Genomic DNA, 12493 nt, shown 5'->3' on the forward strand with positions numbered 1-12493 from the left:
TGTATCCCAGGCTGACAAGGTTGTGCTTTCAGATTTAATAGAAAATTACTAATGTTAATTAGTTAATTAATGATAAATGTTATAGGCATGCATTTTAAGTCAAATCAACTTGAATGTGTCCACCTAATCCCCACGTTATAAATGAATTCAAATTTGGGTTTCTGGGGTGTGTATGTGTGTGCATATATGCATGTGTGTTTATGTAGAATTACAAGAATTTTTTACAATACTGTTTGACCTAGCCCCAAACTCATGATCCTGATCCAGCCAGACCCCTACCCCCAGTGCTCATTGTTTCCTGCTTTTTCATACTCTATTAAAGGTTTGCATGCAATCAAAAAGGGTATCTAGTGAATGACAAGGCACCAACTTAGCTGTCTCCTGGCTTCTCTCCCCAGAAGCAACCTTCCTAAGACTAAGTTTTAGTTCAGTACAAGGTTCTATACAAATTCCTGCTAAAGAGTATCTTAAATTTGTAAGATTTAAAGCCATATTCTTTGATTTCATTATTTTCTTTACCATGAATCAAATGCTAATTTCCAGCAAAAACATGCTGTCAGCATCAGTAGATCTGAATTGCTATACTGTTGCCTTAGTCACTTTCCTTGAATCCTTTCAGTTAGAAAATGAAAGGTCACTGATTAAAGTTAAATTTTTATTAATAACGTTGAAACATACATTAATAGTTATATAGCTTTTACAATCTTGAACTTTCACACACACCAGCTAAACCCTCACAACATCCCTGTGAGGTAGGCAGGGCAGATGTTATTTCCCTATTACTAGTGAAAACAAGGCTCAGAGGTAAAGTAAGGTCACATTGTTGGTAAATGAAACTAATACTAGAACCTAGGCTTTCTGGTATTCTGCTTCCCTGAGAACATTCAAGTCCTGACATCTGTGTTGTATATTACACCTTTCTCCTATGATATTGGTCAGATCAACTTTCCCTAACCTTCCTAGACAATTCAAACTGGCATGAAATATTTCTGTCTTGTTACTGATCTATTTCACGTGTCAAACACCATCCTATGCTGATACTTAGTAAGTTTTGATGATCCATGGCTATAAATTCTAAGTGACATGGTTTCAGAAATTTCTTTCTGATGTTGGCTATGTGGAACTTAAACCAAATTAAAAAGGTTGTTACACTATCAAAAAAGCTTTGCTGTTTCCAATGAGTCTTGTAGGTATGTATAAAAGCAAAGTAGGAGAAGGTGTACAGAAATGTGGTTGGGAAATTCTGTAGGGTACTTAAATGGAGTCAGATGATGACACTAATCTGTTTTCCCTGTTGGTCTGATAGGGAAAGGGAATCATTAGAATCTTCCTTCATGCTTGATCCCATCTTATGTGTGACACCCTCAGCAGCAAACTAGAACGGTGATCTGAATGAAACCAATGGACTGGTTCAAGCAGTAGTGACCAAAGCATATATGCAGGTGGTAAGAAAAACAACAAAGCTCTTCAGTGGTTTTGTCTGGGTCCAGTGTAAATAACTTACCAAGGCAGGTTTTAAGTTATATCTTAAATTATAAACGTGAAGACTGTGAAGCTAGTGACTTGGAATGCAACTGAATGTAATTGATGCAAAACTGCCTATCAACGAGAAGAGCTAGACTAATAGGCATGAAAGACAAGGGCTAAAACCCAAATGCTCTGTTATGGAGTGAAAAAGAGCAAATGCAGACACTCAGGTTCAAGGGAACTGCAGAGTGCCAGGCATCTAGGGCATATTACAAATTCCAGTCCCAGTCTATTAAATTTAAGTGCAATGGCAAGTGACTTAAGGCGATGAGAGGTGGGAACAAAAAACAAACTGGATCTAGATAGGGAATTAGGAAAGACCAGAACCCAAATACATTCAAAATGGATTTAGCACACTTCTAAATCCATCGTTTCAAAAACAAGTTTCCTAAATTGAGAGATTTGGTCAAAAAAGTGACAATGTGAATAGTTAACTATCAAAAAAAAAAAAAAAAGTCTTGTGTAAATGTAAATGAGACCAGGATCTGAAATCCAAGCGCTGCTGTCAGTGACACACAGAGAAAAACTGCTTCTAAAAATAGAGCTGCCATTGGTGAGACTCAACATTTAATGAAGCTGTCTAGAAGCATGTACTTGTATACCTGAAGCCTACTGAGAAAACATTTGTATCCTTTGTAACAAAACCTACAGATGTAATTAGTGTGAAAAATACTGCCATACATTTCTAAGATAAAACTTAACGAAGACCTAGGCTGCTGAATCCACCATATGGGCCCAAACACAGGAAAATGGTAATGGATCAGAACAGACTTTATTCCTTACATAGTGTCATCATCATCGTCATCATCATGCTTCCTCTTTAGTGGGTTTGAGTCGGTGGCTGTACTCTGTGAGGAAGCCATGTTGGTGGCAAGGAGAATATTTTTGGGCCCAATCATTGAAGGATTAATCAGAACATTTTGGACCGCAGTCGATGCAGGAGCTGTAAACAGAAGAGACCCCCCAACCCCAGATATGAATTACCCATGATCCAAAAGTAGACAACAAAGCAGGATGTAATTTTAGATGAGTTTCAATAGCATAGCACATAGAAGACACATAGGCAACTGCTAATGGTAGAATTCAATCTTTAAAGATTTTTATCTTAAATTTGCCAATAGTGACATTTACCAGGCATGAGGATGTTTGGATATATGTATACATAAATATTAAATCTCCCTAAACCTATTGCAAAATTAACAAAATTCTAATTTTTAATTACCTGAATTTTTAATTAGCATTTAGTGCATTGGATTCATGTGTACAGCTAAGAGACATGCTTCTTTTATAGGGCACTTCCTAAAACAATTACATTTATTTATGTGTGTGTGTGTGTGTGTGTGTGTGTGTGTGTGTATGTGTACAGGTGTGTATGTACTATGGAACACATATGGAGGTCAGAGGACAACTTTTGGGGGGAGTTGGTTCTCTTTATACAATGGGAGTCCTGGAGATTGAACCCAGGTCATAAAGCTTGGTGCTTGCCCTTACCCAAGAGCCACCTTGCTGCCCCAACTTTTATGTAAGTTGTTTCTTTTATGGAGATATGTTTCAAAAGATGTGCAGTCTAAACACATATATTAGTAAAATGCTGTGTCAGCAGTCTATTTACATTAGTCCAATCACAGCTGGCACCTATGACATGAGTAAAGGTACATTTTTATTCACATTTACATTGGGATCATACACGTGCATCTCTAAACTGTATCAGTTTTTTGAGTTTTTACTCAAAGTGCTTTTCCCTGAAGATATCTTAGATCTGTGAACCCCAATTTCTTTAGTTTATAATATTTTAGAATTTGATGAGCACCTCAATCTGCCACACTCCTGAAATTTTAGGTCTATGTAAAACTTCATGCAATCATACAGACATTGCTTGAAGATCCCTGGCTTGCAGCTTTACCTATCACCTTCCTGTTGTGACACTAAGACAAAAGTCTTCCTACAGTGATACAAACTGTTGTATAATTGAGAATTACTCATGAATTCCATCCCCTCTTCTGTATCACATTACCTGGTTTGGCAGATGTGGACTGAGAAGGTGGAATCTGCATGGCAAATCTTTGGCTTGTCATTGACACTGGAGTTGCAACCTTATTTGGGACAGATACTGCTTGTGGGGGTGCTATAGTTGAAATGAACAGATTGTACTAGTTAGATGACTTAGTGCATATTCATACTTTATAGTCCATAGCTTATAGGAATGCACCTTCAAAGTACAGAGGGCTGATGGGAGATGAGAAAGTACCATCAGAAAAGAAGACAGAGTAATTTAAGATCTTTACAATGGGTATTCTTCCCCTGTAACCACTTTCTTATTCTGGGGAGTTTCCTCCTCACTTTTCCTTAGTGTAAATATGTTTCCTGTGTTTTAAAATAAAAAGTAATTGATGTCACAGGGAAGGAGGATGCTGGAGGGGGTGTGAGGTAAGGGGATGGGTACATGAGGTGGGTGGGTGGGGGGAGTACCCTCTCAGAAGCAAAGGGAGGGGGGTGAAGAACTCTGGGAGGGGGAACTGGGAAAGGGGGTAACATTTGGAATATAAGTAAATAAAATAAAAAACAACAAAACCCCCCAAAAGTAAGTTTGCTCAATTTTAAAGATTGAATGTTTAAACAGGAAGTTTGGGTTAAGACTTATGTTCTAGGTGGTTAAACTCTAAATGTTTAACAGATAGCTAGTAATGTAAAAAAGCAACTGGTACTGAAATTGGCTTCCTTGCATGTTACATGTAACTGATCACTATTCCCTGTTATTTTTAAGTGCAGTAGTACACACCTGTCTAGCTGTGCTAGCTGGAGGCAGGGTCAGGCGGAACACTTCAGTTGAGGATTTAAGACAAGCCTGGGCAACATAGATAACTTTCAAAAAAAGCAAAAATTTGGTATTCCCTTAATTAATGTGAATATACAGGTAAGTAGTATATGACTGAAAAGTTATACAGATTTTTATATGCAAATTTCTATTCATAGGAGGTCATATGTGGATTATTGGAGCTACACACCTAACTGGTAATAGTTTAAAAATGCTGGCATGTACATTTATATCCTGAGAATGTGGAGAGATTGTTCACACCTCAGGGGTCAAATGCTAGCTGGGCAGTATTCTTCAAGTGTAATCTGAATACACAGAAGGCTGACGGATAGCAAGTTTAAGGCTATCCTGTATTACAGAGTAAGACTCAGTTTTAAAAAATTAGTCTTATACTAGAAGTATAATGAGACCTATAAGATTCAAGTTAAAGACAGTAAGAGTCATGAAATTAATACAAGTAAGAAAGAAGAGGATTTTTTTTTTCCTGAAAAACATGAAAAAAGTCAGAAAACTTAATTTTTCCTTTTGGGGGATAGGGGTTTGAGTTGAGACAGGGTTTCTCTGTGTGTACCCTTGGCTGACCTGAAACTCACTCTGTAGACCAGGCTGACCTTGAACTCAGAGCAATCCTTCCTGCCTCTGCCTCCCAAATGCCACCATTGCCCAACCCCTTAATTAAAAAAAAAAAACAACATTACAAATAATGGTGACCATTCTCTAATAAAAAGACCTAAGGCTCTTTGGAGAAGTGTTCAATTCTAAACCTTGGACATAGAAATATAAGAGGCTTGGATCAACATATGTCAGAAATATCCACAGTATGATGGAGAGTTATCAAATGGAGTTCAGGACACAGCTGTGAGGGCTCTCACTGGCCAATACAGGATAATTAGTATGATTTTCTTTTTTGAGATGGGCTCTTTCTATGCTACCCAGGCTGGTCCTTTTACTGTTTTAAAAAGGTAAGTATTAAAGACTATTTTTAAGAATGTTGAACTTTTTGTATATTCCAACAATCTTTGAACCTGCGCCCACTTTATTGAGACATTTACTTAAGTTCTTATTTAAGTAGATAGCTGGCATGGGTGTGCTTGGAGACCTGAACATAGAATGTAGAAACAGCTAAGAATAAAGAGTTTCTGGATCACAGTTATATGAACAAGGGATAGGCCAATGTCATTTGGGATAAGTCAGTCTTTGTGGTTTTCTTTTTATTACTGAATCTAATTGTATGAATCTGAAAAACATGTTCATATTTTTACCAGAGGATGAATAAAATTATCAGTGGTTTATGACTCCCATTTTGACTTAGGTTATGGCTCAAAAGCAAATGCTGAGAGGCTGTTTTTACTGTTTAGAAAGGCTATTTTCCCCTTCACTTACCTACAGTAGGAGTTGTAGGTCTGCTACTGACTGCACCGACACTTAATCTAGGAACGAGTCTTCCTTGGTTAGGTCCCTAGGGAATTTCAAAACAAGTTAGTTTTGATGGTAAGATTTGACACATAAACTTGATGAAGAGTGAAATTGTAACTGTCAATGTGGGTTATTAGTGGATGATCCAATGTAAAAAGATTTGATTTTATTGTGTTTTCTTTTTCTTTTTGTCATGATGCTGAGAACTGAACTCTCCTGTTTTAAAACCAATTATTTGGAGTTTTTGCATCATCCATCCATCCATATATCCATAATACAACCCTATTAATTCTGTATATTTAAGGTAGACAAATGCTCACTTGTATTATAATATTGGGTTTTAACTAGTCAATGTCTTAACTCTGCCTAAATTAAAACTGTCTTATAGCAGAATTTCAGAAAATAAGGGTGGCCTAAGATGAAGAGTTCTCTTTTCAGTGCTCAGAGAGCCTTAGGTCATATGTCTGAAAAAAAGTCTAGTTAGAAATGGCATATCATTCACTTTATTATTGGATGTCACACATAAAAAGCTATGGCAAGGTGGAAGGTTTGTGAGCTACCAGATCTGGGACTCAGTCCTAGCATTGTCCTTGACTCCATGAGTTCAGGTTCAGTTGTCTGACAAGAAAAATTCCCACTGGATTAGATGAAATAATAAAATTCCTTCTAGCTCTGAAAAAAAATTTCCAAGAATTATTTTAACCTTTACTGTGCTATCTATAGGAATTTGACTTTCTATAAGTTTACCTATTACTTCCACCCTATAAAAAAATAAGCTTGAGGGACCTGTAGGGGATAGGGACTCCATAAGACAGACAGAGTCAACTAACCTGGACATGTGGAGACTCCCAGAGACGAAACCACCAGCCAAAGTGCTAGGATAGGCTGGACCTAGACCCCAGACATGCAGTGTGGTCTTCATTTGAGTCTTCCAACAACTGGAGTGGGGGCTGTCTCTAAATCTGTTGCCTGCCTGTGGATCCTGTTCCCCTAACTGTGCTGCCTTGTCTGGCCTCAGTAGGAGAAGGTACATCTAGTCCTTGTAGTGACTTGAGTGCCAGGGTGGGGGGAGATGCCCAAGGCGGTCCCCCTTCTCAGAGGAGAATGAGGGGGATATGGGGAGTAGGAGCTCTCTCTCTCTCTCTCTCTCTCTCTCTCTCTCTCTCTGTGTGTGTGTGTGTGTGAGACTTGGAGAAGGGGGCATCTGGATGTAAAGTGAATAAACTAATGAAAAAAAAAACCCATAAGCTAACTGAAACTCCCCTGTCCCCCCTTTTGACATAAGCAGTCCATGTAGCCTAAGATAGCCTCGAACTCCTAATCCTGCCTGAGCATCCCTACCGTTGGAATTACAGGCAGTAGTTACCACACCTGTCCAGAAATTCTTACCTTTTTAATTAAGGACTTCAGCCTGTAGTTTGGAGCTGTTAAGCAGTATCTATCAGGTGGCAGTCTAGGGCCTGCATATGGTTTAATCAGCGGCAAAGGGATTTGATTCTTCTGCCTTGCAATATCCAGTAAAAACTAACAGAGAAAAATCCTCATTAGAAATATAATTTTTAAAGTGTAAGTAAGAATAACTGCAAATAAACGTTTGCTCACATCTCTCGGGGGAGGAGAGGTAAAAGATTGGTCAGCTCGGCACTGGATTGCCAGTCTCACATCATCTGCATCAACAGTTGCTTTCTTAGCATGGCTTGAATAAATTTTTGCATCATCCAGAATTGTAGTCACATAGCCTTTAAGAGCAAAATAGTCTTTTCTTAAATGAATGAAGACATTTCAAGGCAGGATCTTAACTAGCCTATACTGGTCTCACAAGATAGCCAAGGGATACCTGGAACTGCTGATCCCCTTGCCTCTCCTCAAGGGCTAGATTACAGTATGCATCACCAAGACTAACCTAAAGGCATCTATTTATAGCCCCTTGTTTTTAAAAGGTTGCAGTAATTTCTGGAACATTTATGAATTTTGGATTTAATAACTAATTGTCCTATTTGCATACCTTACTTAAACGGACACACCATATTTAATTACTACTGTCTCTTAACTTGAGCTCCCTTTTACTGCTTTATTCATCTCTAGATTAGTAACAATTGATTTTGGTTTGAAGTGTTATAGTAAACGATCTTTTCTAATTCATGAGGTCAGGTTTGGGGTGTATTTATTTATTTATTTATTTAACTTACGGAAAGCAAATTCCAGCATTTGATTTATAACCCTTGGCTCATACTCTGTGATTCCCATATCCTTCAGGATCTGTGCCATCACCTGTGGATTCAAATAAAAACAAAGTGCCAGACGCGCGATGTAAGTGAAAGAAATCAAGGGTGGACTGAAGGCATATTTTTATATGCAGCCAACTGCTCCTTCTTGTGCCTCTCCCAGTGCGTGTCTGTCAGTAATCACACAAAATTAGTCATATGCTCTTGCTGAAAACTTTTAGCAAGGGTGAGAGCAAAGGCACTCGAGTGGCCGGCCTTTAGCGGCTTTCCAGGCAGAGGTAGGGGTGGGTCCAGCTGGCTGTCATTTTCAGATCTGTCAGTGAGGGAAGCTAGCATCAGAACCCATGTCGCAGTCGGGGCTCATAGTGAAGCCAGGAGGCTGCCGACTTGGGGGTGGGGGCGACCTCGGGTGGGCGAGACAAAGCCCTGAGGCAGCCCTTTTGAGGGGCTCCCCAGGAGCACGGACGGCGCCCCTGGCACAGGGGAACCCCGTTGCCCTTTCCCAGCCGCGTCTCCCAGCTGCAAACAGCGCGCGAGCCCCCCCTACCCGCCCCCCGCCAGGCGCTCGGTCTGGCCTGTCTCACAGGTCCCAAGGCCATCGAGTGCGCCAAGGCCCCCCGCTCCCCTCGCGCTCACCAAGGCATCCCTCGGAGCGTTCTTGACAGGCGCCATCTTGCTCGGCTCCATTTTCTCTAGCGGCTCCTCAACCACAGAGATAGAGTTGCAGGCGGCTTCCACCTCGATCTGGCTCCACCCCTGTGGGGGATGGAAGGCGGTCTTAGCATGCAGCTCCCCTTGGGCGGCTTCACAGCCGCCAGCCCCCACCTGTGTGGGCTTGGCTACGCTGGGCCCATGGAGGCTCTGAGGTGCAGAGAAGTCTCCCTAGCAACGCTCATCGACCTTGCACCACGCGTCTCCCGCTCCCCTCCGACCCCCTCACTCCCCCTTATGACCACTGAGTTTACTGGAATTCCCTCACAGGCCCTTCCTCCACTCTGTCTCTGTGTGAACATGGTTCTGGCAAACACAACAGCCCGTTACATTTGAATATCACATTAACAACGAATGTGTATCACCACATTGACACAGGCCATACTGACACTACAAAAATTAGTTGCTGCTTAGCTGACATTCAAATTTAACTGGGCATTATGAAATCTTTTTCAAATCTGGCAACCCTACCCAATAGACCAGAGGTTTTCGACCGGTGGGTTGCGACTTCTTCAGGGTCGAACCACCCTTTCAGAGGGGTTGCATATCAGATATTTACAAAAACATATTTATATTGTTTGCAACTCATAACAGTAACAAAATTACAGTTATGAAGTAGGAACGAAAATAATTTTATGGTTGGGGGTCCTCACAACTTGAGAAACTGCATTAAAGGGTACAGCATTTCGAAGGTTGAAAACCACTGCAACAGACTCTATTCTTCACACGTAGGGATTTGGTTAAGTCTACAAAGGCACCTGCTTCCCTTGGTCCTCACTGTCTGAGGGGCTCCAACCGCTAAGGTGGAAACTGGGCTCTCTCTTGTCTTGTTAGGCATTGGGACTGGCAAAGAGGATCAGAACAGTTAAATGCTCTTCCAGCAAGACAAGTCTGATGACCTCTGACCTCTAAAAGGCCCCTGGGCTTGAGTACCATGATGTTCACGCCAAGGCATCTACTTCCCCTACCCTTAGAATTATGAAGGCATCAGTTAACGGTCTCTGGTTTAAGATGACTCAGAGAATCCCATTTCTATGTTTATCAACAGCTCTATCCTCTTCCACCTTCGAGAAGGTTGCCATGACACCTAGCTTAGACACAACTAGGCCCATTAATTAGCGACAAGTCCTATCAGGGTGACTTCACAAAATTACATCACATTTCTTTGGTATTTAGTTCTAGAGCTATGATGGTAACATCTTTACGCCGACTGCTTACTAAGATTACAGAATTAGGCCACCCAAATAAGGCCTTTTCACTTCCTCACAACTGAGGGTCTCTTAGTTATAACAAATACTGTTTTACTTAAAATTCTCCAGTAGTATCTCTCACATATTAATTTAAGATTTCGGGGCTTAGCGAACCCTTCAGTTTGGGTACGGCAGTTTACCTGAGCCGACGCCTCAGCAACCTTGTCCCAAGCAGCCGACTCCTCAAAATGTTGGGGCTTAGCGAACCCTTCAGTTTGGGTACCGCAGTTTACCTCATCCTCATCCGGCGCCTCAACTATCTCGTCCCAAGCAGCCAACTCCTCAAAATTTCGGGGCTTAGCGAACCCTTCAGTTTGGGTACCGCAGTTTTCCTCATCCGACTCCTCGGAAGCCATCTTGAACTTTGACGCTCTTGCGGGACACACGCTAACGGCTCCCAAGCCACGCCCCCACGCCCCCACGCCACGCCCCCGCGCCACGCCCCCGCGCCACGCCCCCTGACCCTCTTTCCCTCAACTCCCTGCGCCCTAGCAATGCTTTACTTTCCAGTGTGAACCTTCGTTGTTCCCTAGCATCTTTTCCTTACTCTAAAACCAGCTGACCAATGTTTAAAACTAAGGATTACCTTTTCAAAACAAGTGGAAACTAGTAAACGAGTAGTTTGTACACAGTATAAAACAATTTTAAAAAAGAAAAAGCACTGCTTGACTCCCACAATTTTGACTTAAAAATTGTCTATGCAAAATATAAGGAATATCTTGTTTTTATTGTCTTTTCACAATGTAACTTATTTTACTTTGCTGTATCCAAATTTCCAGAATTACTAATCTTGTGCCTTGGGGCCATTTGTTAAGCAAAATATCAGTTATTTGCCCACATACACTGCAGTAGCTCATATGACAACTGAAATAGTTACTGGCTCATGGGTGAATCCATGTATAGCTGGAATGCACTAGACAGAGTGATGGCTCAACAAGGGAAGGTGCAAGAATTTAATATACTACTGAGAACAGCTTGCGATTTATGATTCATGGATTGTTAATTTCTGGAATTTTTTATTAAATAAGTTTAGATCATGGTTGACCACAGGCAACTGAAATTGTGAAAAGCAAAAAACAGATTTAGAGAGATTACTGTAAAGAAATGAGAGTCCTGTTTCACCCTGATGCTTTTTCTGGTAACTCTCTCTCTCTCTCTCTCTCTCTCTCTCTCTCTCTCTCTCTGTGTGTGTGTGTGTGTGTGTGTTCGCGTGTGCATGCTTGTGAGTGCTCTGAAGCTATTTTATTTTCAAATACAGCTCTCTTTTCTTTCTTGAATGAGAGTTGTTTCACATAATGTCTGTGCTGATTGGTTTTTTTGTTTTGTTTTATTTTGTTTTGCTTTTTGACAACTTGACACAAGCCAGGGTCATCTGGAAGAAGGAACCTCAACTGACAAAATGCCTTTGTAAGACTGGCCTTTAGGCAAGTCTTTGGATTATTTTTCTTGATTGATGATTGATGTTTCAGGGCTCAGGCCACTGTGGGTGGTCCACTGCTGGGCAGATGGTCCTTAGTTGTATACAAAACAGGCTGGGCAAGCAATGCGAAATAAGACAGCAAGCAGCACTCCTTTGTTGTCTCTACTTCAGTCCCTGCCCTGACTTCCTTGAATGATGGAGTACACCTGTAAGATGAATAAATCCTTTCCTGCCCAAGTTAACTTTGGTCATAGTCTTCCAAAATCAAGCTCTTTTGGAGAAACAGCATAAAAATATCTGTTTGAATTTTGTCTAGTCTCATTCCCAGTGTATTTCTAAATTAGATGCATTTCTTTCTTTCTCACCTTAATAAAAATTTGAATTTATAGCAGACTAACATTTTAATATCTTTTCTATGGCCAATTGTTATGATAATCACTTTGCAGGTACACGTCTTAAGTAAGTTATTCCTTCTATTTATGGAAACTGAAACATTTCAGGTACCTCTGTTCATTTTAAGAAACTGGAAAGTACACAAAAACTTCCATTATGAAATCTTTAATATGCTAGGCAAGAAAATCACATCCTTATTCATCACAATTATATAGAAGACTTGCATATAGTACACCTAGTTGGTTAATATCTTGTGATTTTCTTTGCTAGTAGTTTATGGACTGAGTGGAATATATTATAATTTATATTTGCATGTTATTTGAATATGAACACAACTAAGCACTTTGTATTTGGACAGAATAGCAACATTTTGTTATATATTTTCTACAGTTTTATTAATATCTTTATGAATCCATTTAGTAGCTGTGAAACTCCGTTGTGTTCAAGTACACATTCCTAAAAATGAGACGGAACATTTGTAGAAAGTATGATTGGTAGTTATATCTAACCCACTTTACTGTATATATTTTTGAATATCTAAACTAATTCAACAATTGTTTTTTTTTTTTTTTTTTGACTTTTTTTTTACAGTGGCTTTGAACTCACTATGTAGCACAGGCAGGTATTAAACTTGTGGTTTTCATGTCTCAGCTGCCCAAGTGCCGCAATTACAGACATTGACTGCTGCATTTGCATAGTTGCAGTTGGTTTCAACTCAATATTGGAGCCTTACTGA

At 40.2% G+C, this 12493-nt stretch overlaps 1 protein-coding gene across 1 annotated transcript; it reads right to left on the reverse strand.

The window, feature by feature from the left end:
- Positions 1-641: 641 nt before the first annotated feature.
- Positions 642-8886, reverse strand: Taf9b (TATA-box binding protein associated factor 9b). Its single transcript, XM_034484907.2, has 7 exons — positions 8620-8886; positions 7948-8029; positions 7361-7497; positions 7148-7282; positions 5726-5801; positions 3542-3652; positions 642-2470 (listed from the first exon to the last, which is right to left on the reverse strand). Exons 1-7 carry the CDS (start codon positions 8668-8670, stop codon positions 2307-2309), a joined length of 756 nt encoding a protein of 251 aa, XP_034340798.1. The 5' UTR covers positions 8671-8886; the 3' UTR covers positions 642-2306.
- Positions 8887-12493: the final 3607 nt, after the last annotated feature.

This window comes from Arvicanthis niloticus, chromosome X, assembly GCF_011762505.2.
Source record: "Arvicanthis niloticus isolate mArvNil1 chromosome X, mArvNil1.pat.X, whole genome shotgun sequence".
In the NCBI taxonomy this organism is placed as follows: Eukaryota; Metazoa; Chordata; class Mammalia; order Rodentia; family Muridae; genus Arvicanthis; species Arvicanthis niloticus.